The sequence below is a fragment of the Gopherus evgoodei genome, chromosome 2 (assembly GCF_007399415.2).
Source record: "Gopherus evgoodei ecotype Sinaloan lineage chromosome 2, rGopEvg1_v1.p, whole genome shotgun sequence".
Lineage (NCBI taxonomy): Eukaryota > Metazoa > Chordata > Testudines > Testudinidae > Gopherus > Gopherus evgoodei.
In genome coordinates this window covers 188000699-188028472 of record NC_044323.1, presented here as the reverse complement: position 1 = coordinate 188028472, position 27774 = coordinate 188000699, and the positions used below count along the sequence as shown (strand labels likewise).

Sequence of the window (27774 nt, the reverse complement as noted above, 5' to 3'; positions counted from 1 at the left end):
AACACTTGACCAGAGGACCAATCAGGAGACAATGTACTTTCAAATCTCGGTGGAGGGAAGCCTTTGTTTGTGCTTTTTGGGTTTTTTCTTTGTTCTCTCTGGGGTCTGGGAGGGACCAGACATGTATACAGACTCTCTAATCTTCTGAAAAAGTCTCTTCTATTCAAATAGTAAGTAATAGGTAGAAAGTGGATTAGATTTATGTTTGTTTTCATTATTTGCAAATGTGTATTTTGCTGGAAGGCTTGTATCTCTGTTTGCTGGATGCTTTGTAAGATGCATGTAGTGGAAATTTCCAGGGGCAGGTATATATATGCAAGCAAGCTAGATAATGAGGTTAGTTCATCAGGGAGGATGAGGCCCTGTTCTAGCAGTTGAGGTGTGAAAACCAAGGGAGGAGAAACTGGTTTTGTAGTTGGCAAGCCATTCACAATCTTTGTTTAATCCTGAGATGATAGTGTCAGATTTGCAGATGAACTGAAGTTGAGCAGTTTCTCTTTGAAGTCTGGTCCTGAAGTTTTTTTGCTGCAGGATGGCCACCTTAAGGTCTGCTATAGTGTGGCCAGGGAGGTTGAAGTGTTCTCCTACAGGTTTTTGTATATTGCCATTCCTAATATCTGATTTGTGTCCGTTTATCCTTTTCCGTAGCGACTGTCCAGTTTGGCCGACCTACATAGCAGAGGGGCATTGCTGGCATATGATGGCATATATTACATTGGTGGACGTGCAGATGAATGAACCGGTGATGGTAATGGCTGATCTGGTTAGGTCCTGTGATGGTGTCGCTGGTGTAGATATGTGGGCAGAGTTGGCATCGAGGTTTGTTGCATGGATTGGTTCCTGAGCTAGAGTTATTATGGTGCGGTGTGCAGTTACTGGTGAGAATGTGTTTCAGGTTGGCAGGTTGCCTGTGGGCGAGGACTGGCCTGCCACCCAAGACCTGTGAAAGTGTGGGATCGTTGTCCAGGATGGGTTGTAGATCTCTGATGATGCATTGGAGGGGCTTTAGCTGGGGACTGTATGTGATGGCCAGTTGACACCATCAGCTCAGGATTAAACAAAGATTGTGAATGGCTTGCCAACTACAAAACCAGTTTCTCCTCCCTTGTTTTTCACACCTCAACTGCTAGAACAGGGCCTCATCCTCCCTGATGAACTAACATCATTATCTCTAGCTTGCCTGCATATATATACCTGCCCCTGGAAATTTCCACTACATGCATCTGACGAAGTGGGTATTCACCCACGAAAGCTCATGCTCCAAAACGTCTGTTAGTCTATAAGGTGCCACAGGATTCTTTGCTGCTTTTACAGATCCAGACTAACACGGCTACCCCTCTGATACTTGACACCATGCAAGGCACTGCATTTAGCCGTATGGAGTGGAAATCCATCAACCTCATGAAGAAACTTGCACAAATACGGACAGATATCATCTTCCTTTCCAAATGCAAATGGATGGACATCATACCAAATGGACTAAAGGTAAAAAATCCATTGCTATCTACATACTACACAGACCACAGTGAGAGATTATGCCATACTCTATCAAAGAAACTGAGGAACCACCTGATCAGCATCCTATACAGCAAACAGGAAAACATCAGAAAAGAGCTCCAACCTGGAGACTCTCATTAATAATAAAACTTCTGTACAAACGGACTTCACTAAAATAAGACAGGAGATCTACATTACTCACTTCACCTTTCTACAAAGGAAAAAGGCCTGTAAGCTGGCTAAACTCCTACCTGCCTCATGGGGCCACAACCATGGTACCCCCAACCCACCCAGCAATATCGTCAATCTATCCAACTACACACTCAGCCCCGAAGAAAAGTCTATCCTATCTCGGGGACTCTCTTTCTGCCCTGCCATCCCCCCCAACGTAATACAGTTCTGCGGCGATCTGGAAGCCTACTTTCGCCATCTCCGACTCAAAGAATACTTTCAGGACAACACTGAACAGCGCACTGATACACAGGTACCCTCCCACCAACAGCACAAGAAGAAGAACTCCACATGGACTCCTCCTGAGGGTTGAAATGACAGTCTGGACCTATACATTGAATGCTTCCGCCGACGTGCACAGGCAGAAATTTGGAAAAACAACATCGCTTGCCTCATAACCTAAATCGTGCAGAACGCAATGCCATCCACAGCCTCAGAAACCACCCAGACATTATCATCAAAGAGGCTGATAAAGGAGGTGCTGTTGTCATCATGAACAGGTCTGACTACCAAAAGGAGACCGCCAGACAACTCTCCAACACCAAATTCTAAAGGCCACTTCCCTCATATCCCACTGAGGAATACACTAAGAAACTGCAACATCTACTCGGGACACTCCCTACACTAACACCGGAACAAATCAACATACCCTTAGAGTCCCGACCAGGGTTATTCTATCTACTACCCAAGATCCGCAAACCTGGAAATCCTGGACGCTCCATCATCTCAGGCATTGGCACTCTCACTGAAGGACTGTCTGGATATGTGGACTCTCTACTCAGACCCTATGCCATCAGCACCCCAGCTATCTCCGTGACATCACTGATTTCCTGAGGAAACTACAATGCATTGGTGACCTTCCAGAAAACACCATCCTAGCCACCATGGAGTAGAGGCTGTCTACACAAACATCCCACACACAGATGGAATACAGGCTGTCAGGAACATTATCCCTGATGATGCCACAGCACAACTGGCTGCTGAGCTCTGTGCCTTTATCCTCACACACAGCTCTTTCAAATTTGATGACACAATATATATCTCCAGATTAGTGGCACCGCTGTGGGCACCCGCATGGCCCCACAATATGCCAATATTTTTATGGCCAACCTGGAACAATGCTTCCTCGGCTCTCGTCCACTCACGCCCCTTCTCTACCTACGCTACATTGATGACATCTTCATCATCTGGACCCATGGGAAGGAGACTCTGGAAAAATTCCACCACGATTTCAACAGCTTCCACCCCACCATCAACCTCAGCCTGGACCAATCTACAAGGAATGTCCACTTCCTAGACACCACGGTGCAAATAAGTGATGGTCACATTAACACCACCCTTTACCGAAAACCTACCGACCGCTATGCCTACCTTCATGCCTCCAGCTTTCATCCCGGGCACATCACACGATCCATTGTCTACAGCCAAGCACTGAGGTACAATCGCATCTGCTCTAACCCCTCAGACAGAGACCAACACCTACAAAATCTCCACCAAGCATTCTCAAAACTACAATACCCGCACGAGGAAATAAGGAAACAGATCACCAGAGCTAGACGTGTACCCAGAAGCCTCCTACTGCAAGACAAACCCAAGAAAGAAACCAACAGGACTCCACTGGCCATCACATACAGTCCCCAGCTAAAACCCCTCCAACGCATCATCAGGGATCTGCAAATTTGACACCATCAGCTCAGGATTAAACAAAGATTGTGAATGGCTTGCCAAGTACAAAACCAGTTTCTCCTCCCTTGGTTTTCACACCTCAACTGCTAGAACAGGGCCTCATCCTCCCTGATTGAATTAACCTCATTTTCTCTAGCTTACCTGCATATATATACCTGCCCCTGGAAATTTCCACTACATGCATCTGACGAAGTGGGTATTCACCCACGAAAGCTCATGCTCCAAAACGTCTGTTAGTCTATAAGGTGCCACAGGATTCTTTGCTGCTTTTACAGATCCGGACTAACACGGCTACCCCTCTGATAAGTGATCTCCCAGTGTAACCCAGGGAGGGGAGAATCTGGGAGGAAGAAAGGAGGGGAATGGTTTATTTTCCTTTGTTTTGAGGTCCAAAGGGTTTGGGTCTGGGGGTCCCCAGGGAAGGGTTTTGGGGGCCAGAAAGTGTCCCAAAACACTATATTTTTGGGTGGTGGCAGCTCTATCATTTCTAAGCTAGTAATTAAGCTTAGAGGGCTTCATGTAGGTACCCCGTCTTTTGGACGCTAAGGTTCAGAGTGGGGAAATCATACCTTGACACACAACAACTATTTTGGTGGATTCATCGAGAACGTTATGCTCTGAAAAGACTCCTTTCAGCTTCAGCGTTCTTTGGAGCACTTCCTATAGCAATTTAGCAGCAGGCTGTGGATCAGGATTCTTACTGAGTCACAAGTAGGTGAAGGAAGCCTGTTCTAGCCTCCACTTCATTTCCAACTACATGAATGATGTCCCCTTGGAAGTGGTCACCTGGATAAACAGGCTCAAGAGAGGAGAATCCTCTTAAGGCTACAGTTCCAGGAGATTCAGACCAAGCAGTCGCTCATAGCTACTCCTGTTAAAGTTGAGACGTTTTCTGTGGAAGCTTTGCATCAAGCTCTTCAGAGCCTCCTTGATGAAATGAAGCCCAAGAAGCTTTTGGAGCCCAAGAAGCTGATCATCTTTCCTGTGCCAGGATCATCCAGCCCCTCCGATTCCCATTTAAGTGTTGGTAGAGGTCATAGGCCCCAAGGTCCGACTGGGCAAGAATCCTGAGGAATAGACCTGTGGCAGCAGGAGTGCACAATGCTGGTGAAAGAGAGTTTTTAATGTCAGGGAAGCAAGGCCCATCCCTGCTTCCAGTGAGAGGAAATCTCCTTTCTTGTAAGCAGTGAAGGCAGATTACCAAATATAGCTGGGTGCTATCTATGATCTCATTCGGATATTTGTGGATTTATAGTCTTTTCCAAATTCCCACTGATTTGTGCCATCTCCCATCTCTTATCAGGCAGAGAAGCAAGAAACAGTGTGGCTGGCCCTACAGCAGAACCATCTTTGGGTGCCAATCAAGGATTGCTTTGCAGGGGTCTGTGCTCTGTTGTCTGTGATGACAAAAAGCTTGGTGGGAGGGTTATGATTTTCTGCATCCAGTCTTAAATTTGAAGAGGTTTAGTTCTAGAGTAGAATACAGAAAAATCAATATGCAATCACCCTGGAGAATTATGCCTGTGGTGAGACCTGGATAATTCCTAACGTCCATAGCTTGAGCAGTCAGCTCCTGCATGTTGCCATCTCTCTACCTGAATATGTCCACTGGGAAGCAAACATAGCCTGTTTTGCCATTGGGACCTCGCTGTCATGTATACTTTGTACAAGATAAGTGATGGACATGCTGCTTGCAGCTGAGATTCCTGTACCAGATGTAGACTGGCTACAGAGCCTCCTTCTCAGAGAGATATACCAGAGATGTGAACTGCCAGGAATGGCTGATGTGAGCTTCGTTTAAATATGTTACACATGGTGCCTAGTAGCTGAACAGTATAATACAGTTTAGCACACCATTACACCAGGGTCTGGTCACCAGATTCATGAGAGTAGACAAGAATCTCTCTTCTAGGTCTATTGTTGTTTGGATTCTAAAAATATTTTTGCATAAACTCTTCATAAGTTTAGGGTCCTATTGGGTGGGTGACTTTCGGTTGAGATGGCCATGTTGTTGGTCATTTCCGCTGTGTGGAGGATGAGAGAACTAGCAGTTCTTTTTTTATAGGTTCTTTCCTGATCTTACTTCAGGTCAAAATATCCATCTACTTGATACCTAGTTTTCCTCCAAAGTTAACTCTAGTTCTCATAGAGATCAGTCCACTGATCTCCCTTGAGTTGTCCTCCTACCCCTCTCCTAAAGAGTTCTTAGAAAAATAGTTTGAATGACTCAGACTATCGCATATCTCCAAGAAAGTCACTATTCCTTGATTGTGCTGTTCAAAACATTTTTTTTAAAAGGTGGGAGCTGGAGAGAGACCTTCCACTCAATCATAGTAAAGAGGCTGCCAATAAGAAAAACTTATGTTTTAGAATTACACCCTTGCTTTATTTGTATAGATTGTACTGTAAATAAATACAGGGTTTCACATTTCACTTATAATGAACAGAATGGACAGCAGTTATAGATTTACAAATTACAAATACATCTACTTTTAACAGTATATTTGAAAATAGCACCACATTTGCTCATCTGCCACATCCTGGATAGTGTTCCTCCTGATTTTTGTTTTCTATGTACAGTGCTTTAAGAGTCTTCATATTTTAATGTGCTATATGCATTAGAAGTTGCTATTGGTTTCATTTTAATTTGGACCAAATAAACTATACACGGAATTGAAATGTGCACTCTTTGGAGTATACTGAAGTGGATAAAAACTAAATATTCTTTGGAGACAATGTGTTTTTGCTCCTCAAGCTTAGAATCTGCTCTTCTGTTTGAGTACATAAGTGCAAATGTTTGAAGGACATTGATTCCAGGATTTAATTAATCAAGAATTATGTCCATATCAGGGCCAGCTCCAGGCGCAACTGCCACCCCCGGAATGCTGCCTCTGCAATTGTGCCACCCCAAGCACGTGCTTGGTTTGCTGGTGCCTATAGGCAGCCCTGGTCCATATAATATTTAAAGGCTTAACCTAAATCTTCCAGCACAGTTCAGACTGCAAAGTTAACCATACATTATTTTTGAATTTCCTTTTTTTTTTTTCAAATGCACATACTAGAAACAGTGTTTCACCAGTATGCCATATGTATCATAACCATGCATGTCACAATCCCATAAAATCAAGATGATTGAAGAATTACTTTTTTTTTTTTGTGTTTAAATCCCTTCATATTTATGACTGATCTGGTAGACTGCAAGCTAGCATTTCAGTTTTTCTAACCTATTAGACATAATAATGATATTATTGGATTTGTGTTACACTGGTAATAGCATAAGCAATACTGAACATGTTTTTGCTTACAGTGGCTGCAACTGGAAATGTCAGTGAGGTTTAGAGCCGTAGATTACTGCAGCTGTGCATCAGCAATAATTGAGTTTATTATAGTGATACCAAAAGCATGTGGTGTTGTGATATCTCCTCCATCCATGGTTGTGTTAGAAATTTTACCACACTGTTTATTTGGTTGGCACCTATTGTGCAAATAGTTGTTTAGCCCATTTCTAGACAGTAAAATCCTACTTTAGCCTTAGGAAATACGAACCAATTTAAAATATTTCAGTTATATGATCTGATTGGAAAATGAAAAGAACTGTGCAAGCTGTTCAGGTCTATATCCCTCACATTTATGTTGTTCAGTGCCAACTTGGTGAACAATCTTTCATGCTATAGAACCATCTTTAAAAGGTCAAAGCACACTCTTTTTTGTGTTAGGCTTCATCATCACCTTCAGAGGCATCCATTTCCTCATAGCCCAGTTAAATTCTGAAACATTAGAAACAGGATACCAGTCTCATCCCGATAGGAATTATTCAGAGCATTTTGCATTAGTCTGTCATAAGGAGACATCCAAGTGATCCTAATAAAATTGATGAAAGCTCCATTGGAACCAATTCATTAATACAAGCTCAATATCATAGAAGATTATTTTCTGATGCCATATTTTAGTAGATTGTAGCATCAGTGCAGAGTTTTTGTAGGGTGTGATAGTTTAGTATAATCTTCTAGTACTATTTTCTGAGGTTCAACCGTCTGAATCATCCTCACCTAACTCATATTTATGCCTTTGAAAATCTCCCCCTAAAATAAACTCCTTGTCATATATTACACATATCTGTGGTGGTTTCCCACACATATTTTGCAGGTATCTACTCTAAAATACCATTCAGTAACAAAAACCAATCAGCATATAAGGTGTTGAGTCCCCCTAGAGAGGTGACCTGTCTTACTGTCACGTTATTTTTTGCCTTTCATAATCACTAGTGGCTCTTATAGATTTTTTTAGCAACTATAGGAATTTAATTTCAAAATCAGAAGCCGAGTACATTTGTACTATCATCGATTATAAAACAGAAACCACAATCTCAATTTTTTTCCTCAAGAATGAAAGTGATTCCTTCAGCCTGAGACCTTAGTGAATTTTATTTTGTGAGGATTAGGAGTTCAATAAAAAAGAAAGTGAGAGCTGGTGGGTATTAGATCAATACTGTGTAGGCGTACAATATGCATCGTCTTTAATTTGTAGTTCCATATACACATTTCTTCCATAGAAGTGCATTTTATTTTCACTCTTTATTAAGAATGAGTGCCACTAATACCAAGAGAATGTTAATTTAGCATAATGTAAACATTGGGATAGTTGAGTGCATGGCTGATATTCAGAGTTAAAAATGTTAATGATCATGTTTACACAATGTTGACTCTTAGTTGTTTTATAAAAATCTGTAGTTCAAACATAGTAATATGACCAGCTCATTGAGAAGTTACCATGCATATGAAACTATGCTAAAGGAAGGGAAGCATTGACAATAACTCAGTAAAGAAGAAAGTCATGTTTGTTTATTTATTGATTTATTGTTCATGAGAGAGAAATCATAATTATATTTATTTGCAGAGATTTTCCTGGACTTACAATTGATGAAGGAAATAAGATCATTGTTTTACAATTAATCTATATCACAATGCTTCATTAGTAGCAGTCATGTGACACCGAATATAGTCTTATAGCTATCACAACCCTCACACCTTCCGTTCCTAGTGCAAGGCACACTTTTTCAACTTTGCCTTCTCTAATATAATCATAGAAACATGTACATAAAAAAGTAAAACTCTCCCTATCAAAGCAAAACACTCCACTGTACACACATTTCTGCCTGGGGGAGAGAATGAGAGAACAAACCACATGTGACAGATTAGTCACATTGCTTAATGCAGTACTGGAAAGCACTCAGATACTCCAGTGACTGAATGCAGAATAAGACCCTATATAGAGTAAAATAGAATATAAGTTGCAATGTTTCATCTGGTCCTGTACAAAAGCCATTATGAGAGATAACTTACACTAGGGATCTGAGAGAGTGATGTATTTTAAAACTGAAAAGAAGTCAAAACAGATCTAGACTAAACAGGTGATACTTTATTATTGTAACATACACATAGTCTTTAATGGTCTATAACTGTCATCTGAGCAATAAATGAATAAATTAGACACCTAGAAGCAGAGAGAGAAAATAAATATGGGGAATGTTCAAAGAAGGTGGGGGGAAAAACAAGTCCCAAAATATCACACCCATTCTTTTTTGTAGCAGCGAACTGTAAGATAAATAACGTGATCCTTTCAGAACGAACTACGGCATACAAGTGAAACACCCTTTCCTCTGCTCTAGCATTCACTGCATTCCTATCAATAAAAGGAGACTGCTTCATACAAGGTCAGCCTTCTGGAAGCAGCTTTTGCAATTTCCATTGAGATAGTCTGTTGTCAGCAATCTAGAGCCGAGTGAATTCTTATTAGGAATTCAGTACATTCTGAAGCATGCAACTAAATGTTTAAAAGCTTGATCCTGTCGACCACATTAGCATGAGATGAAGAAAAGTATTTTTCATATTCAGGTTTCCTGCCGCCAATTTCTGTTTAATTCCTTCTCTCTTCACACATTATGAACTACCACCAAACCCATTTAAAGGAAAAATCATGGATCTTCCACTACAATACAGCCTGGAGATTTTTTCAAAAAGGGAATTGTCATAGACAAGCATAAACTCATACGTCCCCTCCATCCCTCATAGCAATCTATGAGATTTAATGAGCCACAGATTTTTTACATTTTGTTTTTCATTTGACTTGGCATTTTATGAGGCAGAGTCTCGTAATACACATTAATATTTTTATAGTCATATTAACTTTCTTGCTTACATACAGAGCTTACAGTTAATAAATGTCTCTGATTTCCGTAAAATATTCAGGGCAGGCCATTGTTACAATGACTTTCTTTTATCCCTATTGCTAAACTTCAATCAGTTTCAAATCTGAAATGCATTAAATGGCTGGGTATAATGTTATGATTTGTGCTACAATAAATTTTTTATAGTTAGGGCTGGTTAGGAAAGGAGCTTATACAAGAGGCATTAATTGCTGTGTTTAATTATTTAAAATATATAGATTTCTTACTGGTTATTTGAATGTGTAACTCATTTACCATTTAATACATTCATGTAAGGTTCTTGTTTAGCAAAGCATACAAAAAGATTCTAGTCAAGCTAAACTGAAATACTGAACCGCATCGAACAGGAAAGGGTCTCGGCGTTTCAGCTCTTCTGTTTTCCTCAGAAGTTCCAAATATGCAGTTCCTGTGGTTCTTTCTACAGGATAAAGGTGTTTCCATTTATTAAATGGCGTATCTGCACAGGGTTATGAATATTGTTTAGACAGTGGAAAAATATCCTCGGTGAATTATGTCTCTCAGAATGTTTTGAGATATCTATAGTTTTTCTACCACATTTGTTACTAATTTATCATTTCCCTCTTTGGGGTTTAGTTGGCAGCCTACAGCAGTTGGAGTGTCTCTGTAGGGGTAGTTGAGGGTTTCCCTTGTCAGGTGGTGCAAAGCCAGCGTAACCAGCAGAGTGCAGGAAGGGACAGGGTAGACTCTCTGACAGATCCTGGGCTACTGTGGCTGCTGGCTGCAGGCAGTGTGATTTAGAGCAGTCCTGAAACTGCCCTAAGTTTTCCTGGTGTTCATTTCAGCTCCAGCTGGCTGAGGATCAAGGTTGTGGAAAGATACATTCACGTCCCTCCCCTGCCCGCACCTTTGCTTCTCATCTGCACTGAGTGTACACTTGTCCTGCCTGATGGTTGAGCCCCACTGAATTTTATGAAATATATATAACCAAGTGCAGTATTATTCTAATATCTGATATGTCCTTTAATGGGAACTAGTTATTGTAGGGGGATAGACATGATCTAATGTGACTTTTTCTTCAATAGCAGTGATCCTGGGCCCTATGGCAGTGGTTCTCAACCAAGGGTGTGCCTACCTTTGGAGATCTTCCATGTGGTACATCAACTCATCTAGATGTTTGCCTAGTTTTACAACAGGCAACATAAAAAGCATTAGTACAAACTAAAATTTTATACAGAAAATGGCCTGTTTATACTGCTCTATATATTATATCAGTGTTTCTCAACCTGGAGGCTGCAATTCATTTCATTAGTATATGATAAAAATGAGAAAGGAATCAATTTTTCAGTAGTAGTGTGCTGTGACACTTTTGTATTTTTATGTCTGATTTTGTAAGCAAATAGATTTTAAATGAGATGAAACTTGTGGTAAGCAAGACAAATCAGGCTCCTGAAACAGGTACAGTCTGAAAAGGCTGAGAACCACTGTCCTATGGGTCTGGTTTTCAGATGTATTGAGTGCCACAACTCCTCTGAAGTTTTTACACTATCTTTTTAAAAAAAAAAATGTCCCTTTGTTGCAACGAGTCTGGTAGCTATGGTGGTAATGTCATCAAGTCATCAAGAGGTCTGGCAGCTTTGGATGGGATCAAGCCCATTCGATCCAGCAGATTCTTCAGCTTAAGGGGAGAATTACAACTTTCTTAGATATGGTTCCCTTGGCCAGAAACAGAGTTCAAGTTGTGCCAGAACACTCGGGAATGCCATTACAGCACTTTTAACAGCATTGTGGTACTTGTAGTACTATCACTTACGAGTGTGTCAGAGGGTAGCTGACCCTCTGAAGGGGTCAGAGGCCCAGCTTACCTCAGACAGGCTCCACAAGAGAGATTGGGACAGCTCAGGTTCACCTGGGAGTGGTTAAAAATCACTTGAGTAACTGGCGGCATTTAATTAGGCAGGGAAGCACCTGAGCATGATAAAAGGCTAAGGACCTCAATTAGAGAGAGAGAGAGAGAGACTTCAGAAGAGAAAGGAAGCTCCAGCAGATTGGAGCTTCCAGAGAGCCTGAACCAGACAAAAGCTGTGCTGTTAGAAGAGAGAGAGAGAGAGACAGCGCACTTCAATTAAGTGGAACCTTTGCTCCCAGTGTAAGGAGATGGAGGTAGATGGAATCTGAGCCAAACAGAAACTATGCTTCTAGGGCAGAGAGCCTAAAGGGTGATCTTGAAATCAGAAAGCTCCCTGGTGAGCCTACCAGGGCAGGGAGCCTGGAAAAAATGCTCCAAGGGAGCAGAGAATTCACAATGGGCAGAGAGGCCAGAGAGCCCTGCCTGATGTTTGGAACAGCCTTTTGGAACAACGTACCTGGACGTCAGAGGAAAACTCCATCCAGACAGCATCAGGAGTTCTGAGGCAACAGCAACCAGACAGAGCTCCTGGACAGAGGCAAATACTAAACTCAAGACAAATGACAAACCAGGAAGATGAGGTAGAAAGGTGTTGTGTATGTCTGTGTGAGGTTGTTCAGTTAAAGACTATCTGGTAAATAGAGGAGACCCTCCATGGAGGGCGCTCTTTAATATCTGAAACTGGTCTGGGCTTGTTTACACCCAGGTGGAGGGAGATCAAGGCAGGACGCTGTGTGGTGCTGTGATTGACCAGAGGGATGTGTGCTGGGGTGACCTCCCATACCTTCACAGAGTGATAGTGCCAAAAATGTGTACTGGCACTTCTTTTTTTAGGACTGGAGCACTGGACAGGAACATGTACATCCTCTTTCTGCATCTTCTGTTGGCTCAGTGGAAGCTGAGGGACAGTGACCTACAAGCAAGGATCCTTCTGTCGCCAGAGGCCAAACAATGTGTGTTTTGGTTGGAAGACTGTGTGCCAGAAGAGAGGGATGTTATTGCAGGACCTGTAAGGAATAACATTTACACTAAATACCAACCTCTGAGATTGGGAGTGACTCTGTAGTTCAAGAAACCGGATCCAAGCAAGTGAAGTTACTTCATCAGTCTACTTAAGGGACAGTCCTTCAGGAAAGCTCTGAGCTGAGAAGGTCACCCAACTAGCCTTCAAGAAACAGATATCTCCCAGTTGATCTAGACAACATGATTGTAGTCTCTTACATCAACAAGTAAAGGAGCACCAGGAGCACAAGGCTAGCTCAAGAGGCAGCAGCACTAAAGAACTGGGTGAAACAGCATCCTTTGCCAATTAAGATCAGTCGCTTAACTGCTAAGGTAATCTAGCAGATGTCATATGGGAATGGGAGCTCAGGCTAGCAATTTTTCTGTTGGTGTGGAAATTATGGGTCACTCTATATGAATCTGGAAGACCCACCTAAGGTATTATGTCCAAGTTGTACTTTCAGAGGTGAATCAATTTAGTTTCGAAGTACCTGCTAAGGAAGTTGTCGCCTGAGGTTAGAAGGTGGATTGCAAGACCAGAGAGCTAAGCACAAATCCTTTGGAGGCAAAGCTACTTGTATCTAGGCAATGAGGTGGAGCAGCCCTTTCCAGCTAGTGATCCCCCTACGCAGAAAATTTCTTTTTCACTCTCTAACTGTAGTTTGCTTTTATATTATACTCTCTCCACATGCCATGCTATCACAGTTGAGATCAACAGAAACGCTTGCACAGAAGCCCAGTTGGTATAAATAAGACTGCTGAAAGGATGTTCTCTGTGAGGGCCATACTTCTTTGAAATTTGCTCCTTGCCACACCTTGGTCCATAAAGGTTCTGAATCTGATGACCTTCAGGGCATGCTGCAAACTCGTCTTACACCCCACCTCCCCAGGCACTTGACAATGAAGCTGAATAGTAAGGGTGGTGACTTGTTAGAGAAGAAGGATGGTTTTAGTTTTTTATTTACTTGGGTTCTGGTTGCGGGCCATATTGAATGGCATTGCTGCACTTGATTTAGATTGGAATGTTGTTTTGCATAGGGGCACTTTTAGGTTGTGTCAAAGGTGCCTTAAATGTATCAGTAGGCAGCCTTCTGTAAAGTGTATGTGCGTGTGCACATCTAAAACTTTTATTCTCTGACACTTTCGTTTTCCTTTCTAACTGATATTTGTACCTGACATACTCCACTGTTTTTTTTTATTTTTTATTTACTGGTTGATGATGTAGGTACCTATACACACTTTAAATTTCTCCAATATATCTATTGGATTTCACTCAATATTTATTGATGTATTCTCTTAACTTGGTGTGCCCTAGTTTATGCCTGCCTAGTTAAAATCTGTCGTTACTACAAGCATGCTCTTTACACACAAGTTTTTTATTTCAGTCCATTATCACAGCACTTCTGTACTTGTGCTTCACTAGTGCACATGCTGCTACTACATGATCAGGGGAAATTCTTCCTACATGTGATATCAATGCTCAGTGCTGGTACAATCAGCACTTGGGTATATCAGAAATGGATATCTATCAGTCTTGCGTAGCTCATCAGAAAGTTGCAGAGCAACCTTTCCCCATTGGTTTTTAGTGCTGGTACCCATCATTCTTCAAGTGCTTGCTCATGTCCATTCAATGTTACGTGTGTGCGCACCATGTGCACTGTTGCTGGAGTTTTTCCCCTTAGTGGTATCTCTTGAGCCGGCTCTAGCATCTTGTGGAGCTGCGTACATATGTACCGGTATAAGGGGTGTCACCAGCCTACACCCTCTCAGTTCCTTCATACTGCCTGGAATTGTTGCTGGAATGACCCTTCTTTGTTCTGACAAATCTGTTGGGACTTCAGACCACGAAGCCTCGATGGTATCAGTGGACTCATGGTGCCATCAACCCTGGAGCATCTCTCTTCTGGTCCCTCCAACCCCATGGGGTACCTGCCAGCTCTGGTGTCTGGAAGCAGGAGGGAACAAGGTGTATCAGGTGCCTTCTCAGCACCAGGCCTCCTGGCATCATCCAGGGGAAAGCCCCACATGATCCCAGCATCCCAATCCCTGGCACGCCACTTGTTCCCCATAATTCTGGCACCATATAGAGGCGGAAGCAGGTACTACTCCACCATGGTTGCCAAGAGAAGAATCCTCTTCAGAGTCTGAAAGGGAACCCTATGTATCGCCAAAAGCCCACCATCAGTATCCAGCCTACACCCCCCCTGAGCTTCAGTGCCAGTCCCCCAGCAGGTACCTGGCTAGCGGGTCACTGGCCGAAGCAGTGACCCTACTGGAATCCCTGGGGGTTTCTCCCAGTACCAGGGCCTTCCTTCCACTTGGTGGTCTCTGAGATATGGACTACTGCTCCTTCCTGCTCAGCACTGGATCCTGACTCTGGTACTGACCCCAGTGCTGAAGTCCAAGAGATGCCACTGGGGACATAGTCGAGGAAAAGGAAGGAACCCCTCCTCTGGTGCAAGCCTCCTCCTCACCTCCCCAGATGAGGCTGTTGCAGGTCCCAGCCCAGGATGATTGCAGGGCCTTTCAGGACCTACTGAAGCAGGTTGCTTCAAACATGGGCTTGGAGATCAAGGAGCTCAAAGAAACATCATACAGCCTTATTGATATCTTGGCTGCAGCAACACCATCCAAGGTGGCCCTGCCCATCAATGAGGTGGTGATGGGGCCAGTCAAGGCCCTATGGCAAACCTCTTCTTCTCTGGCCCCCACTTCAAAGAGGGCAGAGAAAGTATTATGTGCCAGTAAAACGGATTTGATTACCTGTACTTGCTCCTCTACCCCGCCCTGGGGGTCCCTGGTGGTGCCTGCAGCGAACTTCAAGCCCCAGCAGCCTCTCTTTCTGTGTGAGACTCTCCATTCATCTCGAGGTATCTTATTGCCTGGGAACCTGGAACATATTGGCGGATTACCTCAGCAGGTCCTTCTCCTGTCACCACGAGTTGTCTCTTCACCTGGAGGTTGTCAGTGTCATCTTCCAAAAGTGGGGCCTCCCTAGGTGGACCTGTTTGTCACCAGGCAGAACAGAAAATGCCATTAGTTCTGTTCACTGCTTGGGCACGGCCCGGGCTCTCTCTCAGATGCCTTCCTGCTCTTGTGGGCAGACCACTTACCAAGGGCGCCAGAGCCCTACTAAAAGTGTGGGGGCTGGGGCCCTCCACCTCCCCAGGCCCTGGCCAAGCTGGAAGCCGGAGCAGGGCTGGGGAAGGGCCTGAAAGCAGCTGTCTACCCAACCTCCCCTTGGCTCCCCACCCAGGGCAGGTGGAGGGACCCAAGCCTTCCACAGCTGCGCATGCAACTCTCCCTGACCCAGCTCCGGCTGTGGGAGTGGGGGACCTCAGAGCTGCAGCCCAGCCATGGTAAGAGCCATGCGGGGAGCTGTAGTGGACCTTCCACCTGCCCTGGGTAGAGGGCCCGAACAGCCCATGGCCTGTGTCCCTGTGCCCCGGGCACCCTGCTCAGGATACGTGGAAGGTCCGTGCTGTGGCTCCTCACAGCTGCCTGCACGGCTCTTACCGTGGCTGGGCTGCGGCGCTGAGGCTTCTCCCCTCTGCACCTGGCCAGAGCTGGGTTGGGGAAAGGCATGCGCGCAGCTGTGGGGAGTCTGTGCGGAGTTGTGGAGCTGTTGGCCAGATGGGGACACAGGCCGGGGGCTGCTCTCAGCCCCCTGTACCTCGGGAAGGTGGAGGGTCAGCCACAGCTGCCCAAGTTCCCCGGCTGGGCTCTGTGCTGGCCTGCTCCAGGGGTGGGGCCTTGGACAGAAGAGGAGGAGGGGAAGGGGGCAAGGTCCACCCCTGCGAAAAGTAGACGTGCCAGTCCCCCTACTTTCTAAAAGTGGGAGGACTCTGGCTCCCCCACCCCCAATTCCAATGCCACTTCTGCCTACTATATGCGTTTTCTCTGATCCTCTTGGTTCACAAGGTTCTTCTGAAAATCAAATGGGACAAGGCAGGAATTATCCTCGTAGCACCAGTGTGACCACACCAACATTGATTTGGCACAGTTCTGGATCTCTCGTTGGCAACTCCACTCTGCGCAGACTTGATTTCACAAGACCAAGACTTGCTTCACCCAAACCTAACTACATGGATGCTGCATAGCTGAACCCTGAAGAACAGGCCTGCTTGGAACAGGTTCGATAGGTCTTTCTAGGTAGTAGAAAGCCTTCCACCAGGCTACCTACTTGGCCAAATGGAAACATTTCACTTGGTGGGCCTCCGAACGGGATCTCTCTCCATCTCTATCTTCTCTTCAGTCTATCTTGGACTGTTTGCTCCACCTAAAGCACCAGAGTCTGGCACTCTCATCTATTAAGGTTCATTTGGTAGCCATCTCAGCCTTCCACTCCCTAGAGAATCAGTGTTCTCCCATGAAATGACAGCCCAGTTTCTCAGGGTGTTGGAAAGACTCTATCCTCAGGTTCGCAGACCGACCCACCTCCCCACGGGACCTAAACCTGGTCCTGTCGAGACGTATGGGCCTTCCTTCAAGCTGTTAACATCATGCTTCCTACTACTTCTCTCCTGGAAGGTCGCCTTCCTGGTGGTGATCACCTTGGCCGGAAGGGTCACTCAGATCAAGGCCCTTATGTCAGAATCACCTTACACATTGCTCTTCAAGAACAAGATTCAACTGCGCCCCCATCCAGCTTCCTGCCAAGGGTGATGGCACAATTCCACAACAAAGTCATTTTGCTACCTGTCTTCTTCCCAAAAGCTCTGAGGAATGACGGCTTCATACGTTGGACATTAAGTGGGCCCTTGCCTTTTGTATTGAGAGGACTAAGTCCTTCTGGAAATCCACACATCTCTTTGTGGCAATAACAAAAAGGATGTGAGGGCTACCTGTATCAACCTAAAAAATTTCTCATCCTGGATAACTGCCTGTATTCGGGCTTGCTATGAGCAGGTGAATATCCCACCTCTAGCCATCGTGACCATTCATTCCACAAGAGCCCAGGCTCCATCAGCAGCATTCCTCACACAGGAACCAATTCAGGACATCTTCAGAGCCCCCAACCTGGTTGTTAGTTCATAGCTTCACGTCCCACTACACCATCACCCAACAGGCCCAAGATAGGGGCAACGGATTCTTCCTAAAAGTGTGGGGGGGGCACAAGGTCTCTCAGCTCCTTCACCTGTCCCAGGTTGGGAAGCCTTAGAGCAGCTCCCGGCCTGTGTCTCCACCCCCCAGGTCTACCACCTAGGGCAGGTGGAGGGTCCATAGCTTTCCACAGTTGCCCATGAGGATGTTACCCTGACCTGGCTCTGGCTTCCAGCCTAGCCTGGAGGTGGGTCCTCAGAGGCCGAAGAGCCGCAGCTGGGCCATGGTAAGAGCTGCCTGGGCAGCTGTGGGGAGTCACGGACCCTATATCTGCTCTGGATGGATGGCCTGAGTGGCAGGGACACAGGCTGAGGGCTGCTCTCATCCCCCCTGCCCTGGGCAGGTGGAGGGCTTGCAGCTCCCCATAGCTCCTTGGGCCAGGTTCCAGCTTTGGGGAGGAAGAGGAGGCACAGGGGGCCATGATGAAAAGTGGATGAGCCAAGCCCGTCCACTTTCAAAAGTGGGAGGGCCATGGCCCCTTGGCTCCCCCCCATTCTGGCGCCCCTGGCCCAAGACAATGCCAATTTTGGGAGAAGAGTGTTGCAGTCAGCACATTCATGAACTTTGAGCCCACTTCCTGGGTTACTGCTTGTGAGTCACCTAGCCTGGAATGGACATGAGCAAGCACTCGAAAAATTAAAAACAGTTACCTGCCTTTCAAAACTCTTTTTCTTTGACATGCGTTGGTCCTGTCCATTCCTTGACCCACTCTCCTCCCCCTCTGTCAGAGTTACTGGCAAGAAGGAACTGAGATGGCATAGGGCTGTTGGTGCTTCTTATATCGGTGCATACGCCTGCGGCTTCAGAGGGTGCCAGAGCCGACCCAACAGATACCACTAAGGGAAAAATCTCTGGCAACAGTGCATGTGGCATGCACACACCTAGCATGGAATGGACATAAGCAACACATCTCAAAGAACAACAGTTATGAAAAGTAAGTAACTGTTTTTTCTGTTTTTTAAACCCTTATTACTCTTTGAGATTACAAGCTACACCTGTCATTCTAGTTTTTCCTTCCCAGTTTTCTGGTACAAAAAATGTGCCTGGCTAAGGCATTTGGAAGTTACTTGCAGAGTACAATAACAAATGAATCAAATAAAATAAAAACAAATAAAACTGATGTGAACTAGAATAAGGTTGGGAATCGACTATCTGCTGGTGGACCTATTAGTCTTGCCTACCTGAAACAACCCTCTCCATGGTCCTGGGCAGGCTCTCTGTGGCTTCCCAGTGCCCTTGCAAAACAGAACTGCAGAGTTTCTTCTGTTGTTCAGGCTATGTATGGAGAACTGGAGTTGAGTCCCCTGGTTATCTTTGTAAATCCTAAATTGTAATATCACCGCTACAATAATTCACCACGTTTATTTGTTCTTCTAAGCTTGTGCTGTTTTGCTTAGTACTGGAAATTGTATTAGCTCATTTATTAGGAGCTAATATCATAATTTTGAATCTATATGCATATTCTATTGTTTATATGTAATGTGATAGCTCTGTGTTGTGAAGATCAGGTTCACATTTGAGCTTCCCCAGAGTTGAGGGGAGTTCAGATCCAGGGTGTTTGTTCAGATCTATCTCTCCTTTTCCTTCTTCCCCTACATAATGTAGTATGTGTATAACTGTAATTAGAAACAAAGGAAACAAAATTGATCATAATGAGACATTTAAAATCCATTAAAAGGTCTGCACTGGAAATGGTATCTGAGCTTTGAAAGCTATTTTTAGAAGCAGATTTTAGGTGCAGTTCAGTTGTTGCTCCACACAGTGTCACAATTGGTCTTTATGTCTACTCAGTACTTCTTTCTGGTTGTAGATGAAGGTATTTACAAAGCTGGTGAAAAACGGTCTGAAACGTGGGGGGCAGCGGAAATCCAGGAAGATGAAGACACTCAGGTGGAGGTTCCAGTAGATCAGGTAATCTTTAAGCTTTTAACAAATGACTAATGTGGAAAACAAATCTTGTGTTTTTATTTTGTCGCTTCCCTTGATGGTTGCTGCATATTTTTTACAGGATTCATTTGTAACGTTCATTGGTACAGCATTGTATGCAAGGTTGCACTGATTTTGAATACATTCCCTTTTCTTGAATGCTTTCTGTGTCCGGTTATTTGTTCCTGTCAGGAGATGAGCCTGTCCAGCATGTTCCCTTGTGGCCCTGCCTGCAGATGTTTTCTTCACCAATTACCAGACTTAGGTTGGTTCAAAAACCAACCCCCACACCTCTTTGTGGGGTCTGATTTATTAAATCTTTCTGTAAAAACTAACTTTGTTAGTTACCCAGATCATCCCACTCTGGGTCCCTATAAGAGTCCAAGTCAGTTCTTCATCATAGTTCAGGAGACAACCCCACCCCTGACTGTCTTTAAGCCCCTTTAAAACCTTAATGGGCCAAATCACATGGTGGGATGGGTTGACCCACTAGGCACCACTGCCCTTAAGAGGGCACACCACCCCATCATAGTTTCCTGTGTGTCAGTGCAAAGTCCTTGCACTCCCAAAATCTACTCAAATACCCCGAGTCTTCAGACAACGTTTACTTTAAAAAGAAGCCCCTGTCCTGAGGCGAAGTGTACAGTATTGTTTCCAGTAACCATGCCCCCACACCCCTTATTTACTCCTTGTCTTCATTTGAAAGGGTTTGCCAGCAGAGCTGTATTGGTAGAGTTTTACAAGCTACCCAACTAGTGGAGAAGCAGCTGATACTGGAAAGGGGTTCTTTTGCTGGCATAGCTTAAACTAGTTCCCAAAGGGAATAAGCTGTACCAGCAAAAAAGAGTTTTAAAGTGTAGACCATCCCTCAAGATGCCTAGAAAACTTCAGTAGTTTACTAAGACTGAAGAAGGCTGAATAAAGGGGATCTGCTGGTGTCCACCCACCCACCCCGGAAAGCTTCTTGGGAAGTACCTGCCATTTGGTACCATCTGGCATATTTCAAAAGACAAAACAATCACTCCTGTGTAATATTATGACATTCAACTTTTTTTAACTGTAATTTATATCTCCCTTGCATTTGTTCTTCCTCCTTTCCCTTCCTTAGCCCTACTTTTCTTTCTCTTGCATGTCTTGGGTATCCTTTTTCTCTTCTTTCATCTTCTTCATTTTTACCTGCACTGTGTTCTCTTCCTCCTTCCTCATGTTTTCAGTCTCTCTCCCCTCTCACTTTCTCAAGCCCTCAACTCTCCCGCTATTACTCTTTCTTAATATAACATTTCAGTCCTTCCCTAAACTCCCAAATCTACTTCTCTGGCTCACCCACAAAAACTACAAAGTTGTTCTATGTTACAGCGATCTTGATTAAGACACTTATGGACTACTAATCTAGCCTGTCCAGACCACAGGATGTTCTAGCCATAACCCTTTTCGCCATATTGCTGAAGAAAGGCAGAATTGGGCTGTTCCAGTCTTACGCCAGCAGGTGGAGCCCTGCTCTGTCAGGATTCCTTAGGTCAGCGTTTCCCAAACTGTGCTCCACAGAACACTGGTGACGTGAGTAGGTGTCCTGTGAAAGACTCTTGCACTTGATTTTTGTACTACTTTATACACAATTTCAATTTAGAAATTGTTAGTTCAAGTTATTTTAAATTTGTATTGTTGCTTTGTTTTATAAAATAAAATATATTTGAGCATAAATAATGCAATTTTTTATTTGAAAACCAAACGACTACAAAATAATATCATAAGTGTTCCGTAATAAGCTAAAAAGTGTTCTGTGGCCAAAAAAGTTTGGGAAACGCTACCTTAGTTCAAAGGTCCACCTGGGTTCTGGTCCCACTGTGCCAGCGGAGCAGTGTAAAGGGACTAGACCACTGCCCAGAATCAGGGCCAGGATTCTTGCAGTCTTGTACCACATTAGATTGCCTCTGAATGGCAAAATAGGCTCATGTCTATTTGATTTTGATAAATCTGTACACACAGTGCTGGAACTGAAGTGGCCAACATGATATTTAGTTGTCCCACTATTTCCTCAGTAGCGTTGTATGAAATTGGCAGAGCTCGTTATGTTTTATAGGCACTATTTCCTTTTACCTAGTTTGGAAAAGAGAGGTATCCACCTCATTGTGTTTTTTTAAAAGTAAAATTTTATGTCTTGAGCCAGCTCTTCAATTAAGTAGATCTTTATGTCCCTGAGGTAGAGAATAGACCTGGCCAAACTCTTTGCTGCAAACATATCCCTTTCCTGTTTATGAATTGCTCATGAGCCAATCCTGATTTACTTCTCATGTGTGTATAAGTATTTTGCCAAAAGTGTGGACAAATAGTTTTTAGTAGGGCTGTCAAGCAATTGAAAACATTAATTGCAATTAATCATGCTATTAAACAATAATAGAATACTACTTATATAAATATTACGATGTTTTCCACATTTTTAAATATATTGATTTAAATTACAACACAGAATCTGAAGTGTACTGTGCTCACTTTGTATTTATTTTTATTATAAATATTTCTACAGTAAATAAATAGTATTTTCAGTTCCCCTAATACAAGTACTGTAGTGAATCTCTTTATCATAAAAGTTGAACTTACAAATGTAGAATTATGTACAAAAAACCTGCATTCAAAACTAAAACAACGTAAAACTTTAGAGCCCACAAGTCTACTCAGTCCTACTTTTTTGTTCATACAATCACTGAGACAAACAAGTTTGTTTACATTTACAGGAGATAATGCTGCCTACTTGTTGTTTACAATGTTACCTGAAAATGAGAACAGGCATTCTCATAGCACTGTCGTAGCCGGCTTTGCCAGATATTTACATGCCAGATGCACTAAAGATTCATATGTCCCTTCATGCTTCAACCACTATTTCAGAGGATATGCATCCATGCTGATGATGGGTTCTGCTCGATAGTGATCCAAAGCAGTGCAGTCTGACACATGTTCATTTTCATCGTTTGAGTCAGATGTCACTGGCAGAAGATTGATTTTCTTTTTTTGTGGTTCGGGTTCTGTAGTTTCTCAATTGTAGTTTTGCTCTTTTAAGACTTCTGAAAGCATGCTCCACACTCCATCCCGATCAGATTTTGGAAGGCACTTCAGATGCTTAAATTTTGGGTCGAGTGCTGTAGCTATTTTTAGAACTCTCACATTGGTACCTTCTTTGTGTTTTATCAAATTTTCAGTGAAAGTGTTCTTAAAATGAACAACATGTGTGGGATCATCTTCTGAGACTGCTATAACACACAATATATAGCAGAATATGGGTAAAACAGAGCAGAGGACATACAATTCTCCCCCAAGAAGTTCAGTCACAAATTTAATTAACGCATTATTTTTTTAATAAGTGACATCAGCATGGAAGCATGTTCTCTGGAATGGTGGGGAAAGCATGAAGGGGTATACGAATGTTTAGAATATCTGGCACGTAAATACCTTGCAATTCCAGCTACAAAAGTGCCATGCAAATGTCTGTTCTTACTTACAGCTGACATTGTAAATAAGAAGCGGGCAGCTTATTTCCCGTAAATGTCAACAAAGTTGTTTCTTTTAGCGATTGGCTGAACAAGAAGTGGAACTGAGTGGACCTATAGGTTCTAAAGTTTTACCTTGTTTTGATTTTGAGTGGAGTTATGTTAAAACAATGTACATTTGTAAGCTGCTCTTTCATGATAAAGATATTGTACTATGTACTGGTATGAGATGAATTGAAAATTACAATTTTTTTGTTTATCATTTGTACAGTGCAAATATTTGTAACAAAAATAATATAAAGTGAGTACTGTACATTTTGTATCTATGTTGTAATTGAAATCAATATATTTGAAAAAGTAGAAAAATGTCCAAAATATTTAATAAATTTCAATTGGTATTCTGTTGTTTAATAGTGCGATTAAAACTGCGATTAATCACAATTAATTTTTTTAGTTAATCGTGTGAGTTAACTGTGATTAATCAACAGTCGTAGTTTTTAGCATATGGGACTGCTTGTCTTTGATATGTTTGCCCTCCTTTGATTAGCCACCTAACACAGTATTTTTAATCTTTGCTGGAGAATAATGAATAACATTGACTTGGTAGAAGTTTCATACTAACAATTATCTCTGCATATTTTGGGAGTCAACCATTTTTAATAATATCTGATTGTCATCTCAATGCCCAAGAATAATGATTAGTATGAACCTACAAACAGTAGTGGAGTGAAATCAAACCACTTATTAACACATATATTTGTGAATCTTTATTGTTATCATTATGTAACCAGCTCTGCCAGAAAACCTGGTCTGGTTGTCCTTTTTTGTGCTTACTTATCTAGAGGCTAATTTTTCTAAATTTTGTTTGACTCAGATAAAAGAACACTAGGCCTTTTGATTAATTCTCAAACACAGTGTACAAAAAGTAAAGGTGTTCTGGGGAAGATAAATGAAGGATTTATGTTATACAGTGTAGTAATTTCAATCGAGGCACTGCTAATATACCAAAGTAACTAGCTGCCACAGAAAAGACTAAGTTTCACAGTAGCAGCCATGTTAGTCTGCATCCACAAAAAGAACAGGCGTACTTGTGAGTATTTGCTTCAGGTTTGGGGGCTGTCTGTAAGCAAGGACTGGCCTGTCTCCCAAGATCTGTGAGAGTGATAGATTGTCCTTCAGGATAGCTTGTAGATCCTTGATGATGCGCTGGAGAGGTTTTAGTTGGGGGCTGAAGGTGATGGCTAGAGGGGTTCTGTTACTTTCTTTGTTGGGTCTGTCCTGTAGTAGGTGACTTCTGGGTACTCTTCTGGCTCTGTCAGTCTGTTTCTTCACTTCCGCAGTTGGGTATTGTAGTTGTAAGCATGCTTGATAGAGATCTTGTAGGTGTTTGTCTCTGTCTGAGGGGTTGGAGCAAATACGATTGTATCATCACTCCATCACTCTCACAGATCTTGGGAGACAGGCAAGTCCTTGCTTACAGACAGCCCCCTAACCTGAAACAAATACTCACCAGCAACCACACAACAAAAACACTAACCCAGGAACCTATCCTTGCAACAAAGCCCCGTTGCCAACTCTGTCCACATATCTATTCAGGGGACATCATCATAGAACCTAATCACATCAGCCAAACTATCAGAGGCTCGTTCACCTGCACATCTACCAATGTGATACATGCCATCATGTGCTAGCAATGTCTCTGCCATGTACATTGGCCAAACTGGACAGTCTCTACGTAAAAGAATAAATGGACACAAATCAGACATCAAGAATTATAACATTCAAAAACCAGTCAGAGAACACTTCAATCTCCCTGGTCACTCGATTACAGACCTAAAAGTTGCAATATTACAACAAAAAAAACTTCAAAAACAAACTCCAATGAGAGACTGCTGAATTGGAATTAATTTGCAAAATGGATATCATTAAATTAGGCTTTAATAAAGACTGGGAGTGGGTGGGTTATTACACAAAGTAAAACTATTTCCCCATGTTTATTCCCCCTCACACACTGTTCCTCACAACTTCTTGTCAACTGCTGCAAATGGATCATTTTGATTACCACTACAAAAAGTTTTTTTCTCTCCTGCTGGTAATAGCTCACCTTAACTGATCACTCTCGTTAGAGTGTGTATGGTAACACCGATTGTTTCATGTTCTCTGTGTGTATATATATCTTCCTACTGTATTTTCCACTGCATGCATCCGATGAAGTGGGCTGTAGCCCACAAAAGCGTATGCTCAAATAAATGTGTTAGTCTCTAAGATGCCACAAGTACTCCTGTTCTTTTTGTAGAAAGTACTAAGAACAGCATCGTTTCTATCAGAAAAAGGACCAGACTTGTCACATCTCCTTTGTTTTCTGCTGCTTTTGTAAGTGGGGTCACTCCAGTTGATTTTCATGGTGGAAGCATTGCTGGACTATCCTGCTGCCATTGTTACTGAGGAAAGGTCTCTGAGAGGCATGAATTCTATATTCTGCTCTAAAAGTAGCAAGAGTTTGGTTCATCCTGCTCTCTGATGTAAGGAATTCCACAGCCAAAGTCCTTCCACTGAAAATACCCTGCCACAGCCTCGAGAGTTTCACCTGGACCACCATCAGCCTCCCTGTTAGTTGTAACTATCATTGTTGAGAGAGAAGCAGCGTTTGTGATAGATAGACCTCTGTGGATACTACTGTTGGGATAGAACACCACCTCATGTCCCATCTAGTTCATCTGTGTTTCTTGTGGCAGCCTGAATTAGCCTGTCTTGGTCTTGGCTTGCTAATAGTAAATTAGTGAGATCATCAGTCCATTTACTGACCTCCACAGAGGCTTCTTGTGGGCATTTTGTAGTGTTTGACAGCAATGCATTCAGTCATCAGGAACTGGCTTGTTCTAATATTCATGTTGAATTTATTGCTTGTGAAAGGTGCCAACTTGACAGCACTGATGATTGAAGTCTTACTTATCCCATATACTGATACAGCTCAAGCAGCAACTCTGCAAGCTTTTGTATACAGCCCTGCCAGTGTGCCTCAGCACAACCTGATGGGGCCCTTCTTTAGAGATGAGAGAATAGTTTATTCTCCATTGCCAGTTTAGCACTTGGTCTGTCTGCTGAGGTTGCCAGCAAGTGTTAATCATGCTGATGACTTTTGTTACACAAGGAACCTGTTTGAGACCACTAACCTCATTCTGCAAAGGTCACTGTACAGCCATCAAATGCTAACACCTTTCAGTCACCGCCAACTCGGGCTGGAAATCGGCATCACATTTGATAACTAGTATCCTTTCCCCCACTCCCTTCCGCCGCGCACATACACCACCTATGAAGAATCTTCTGATTCCATACTTTCCAAGGAAAAAGCCCAGAATTCATACTCTCCACTCTGTCTCTGATCAAGAAGCTCAAACATCAGTGGATGTATTTGTAACTTTAAAACAATATGTATATTCTCTTAGGGCCCAATATTGCAAGGGACTAGGTGTGTCTCAGACTCCAATGCTCCCAAACTGAGGCATTCAGCACCACTTGGAAGCACCCATCACCTTACAGGGTTAGACCCTTATTGATCATCTTCAACCGTTTTAAACTTTGTGCTGGAAGGCTTTTCTGTTCACCTTGTCTGCTGCACTGTTGCCTTATGTACCAGGAATATGGGACAAAACGCACCACCAGTACTTTCCTTTATGTGTGGGATGCTACTATATATGTGCCAACTTTTCATTAGAATGCTGGCACTTTGGATAATGCCACCACATTCTCCAGCCACCAGAAATGAAGTGGTTAAGATGCTGTTTACTTGAGCCTTCTTCTCTGTTTTACCATTTATAGCGTACAGTTGAACAAATGCCAGATTAGCCATTGACTAAATGTAGTGTGATATCAGTTAGATGCACGCTTCTATACTGTGCTGCAAAATGTTGACTTCCAGCTGAATGCATTAAAATGGCTGCCTTTATTGTACTGTAGGCTAGATGCCAGTGGTAATTGAAAATCAAGTAGGAAAAAAGTGTTTTCCTTAAACGGCACATCTCTGTTTTACATTCGAAACCAAGATTGAAGGTTCCAAATACAAAATGCATGGTGGCTTTGTGTGGAATACAGGCTTTCTCCAGCTTCACACTTCTCTGTTTGCATCACTGTGCCAGGTTCTAAAGTTTTACATTGTTTTGATTTTGAGTGGAGTTATGTTAAAACAATGTACATTTGTAAGCTGCTCTTTCATGATAAAGATATTGTACTATGTACTGGTATGAGATGAATTGAAAAATACAATTTCTTTTGTTTATCATTTGTACAGTGCAAATATTTGTAATAAAAATAATATAAAGTGAGTACTGTACAGGAAGAGGGGAGGAGTCAATGGAGGATTGCAAGAGTGAATAGGAATCGAGAGGACTTGCAGCCAGTGGGTGCAGGGGATAGACCGGAGAAGAGCACTGTCACCAGGAAAAGGCAGCTCTACGTGATTGGAGACTCCTTACTGAGAAGAATAGACAGGCCTGTAACTAGAGCTGATCCAGAGAACAGAAGGGTGTGCTGTCTGCCGGGTGCTAAGATACGGGATGTGGACCTGAGGCTGAAAAGGATCCTAACGGGAGCAGGAAAGAATCCATTGATTGTCCTTCATGTGGGAACAAATGATATGGCTAGATTCTCGCTGGAACGTATCAAGGGAGACTATGCCAGACTGGGGAAGACGCTTAAGGAAATCGAGGCTCAGGTGATCTTCAGTGGGATTCTGCCAGTTCCTAGAGAAGGGCAAC

The 27774-nt window shown here is 43.1% G+C and overlaps 1 protein-coding gene across 1 annotated transcript in view; it reads left to right on the top strand.

The window, feature by feature from the left end:
* The window catches only part of DCDC2 (doublecortin domain containing 2), a 122432-nt gene that overhangs the window by 77627 nt on the left and 17031 nt on the right, over positions 1-27774 (top strand). The window contains exon 8 of the mRNA XM_030552531.1: positions 19423-19523. Within this exon, the coding sequence (XP_030408391.1) occupies positions 19423-19523 (101 nt within the window). The remainder of the gene's footprint in view (positions 1-19422; positions 19524-27774) is intronic.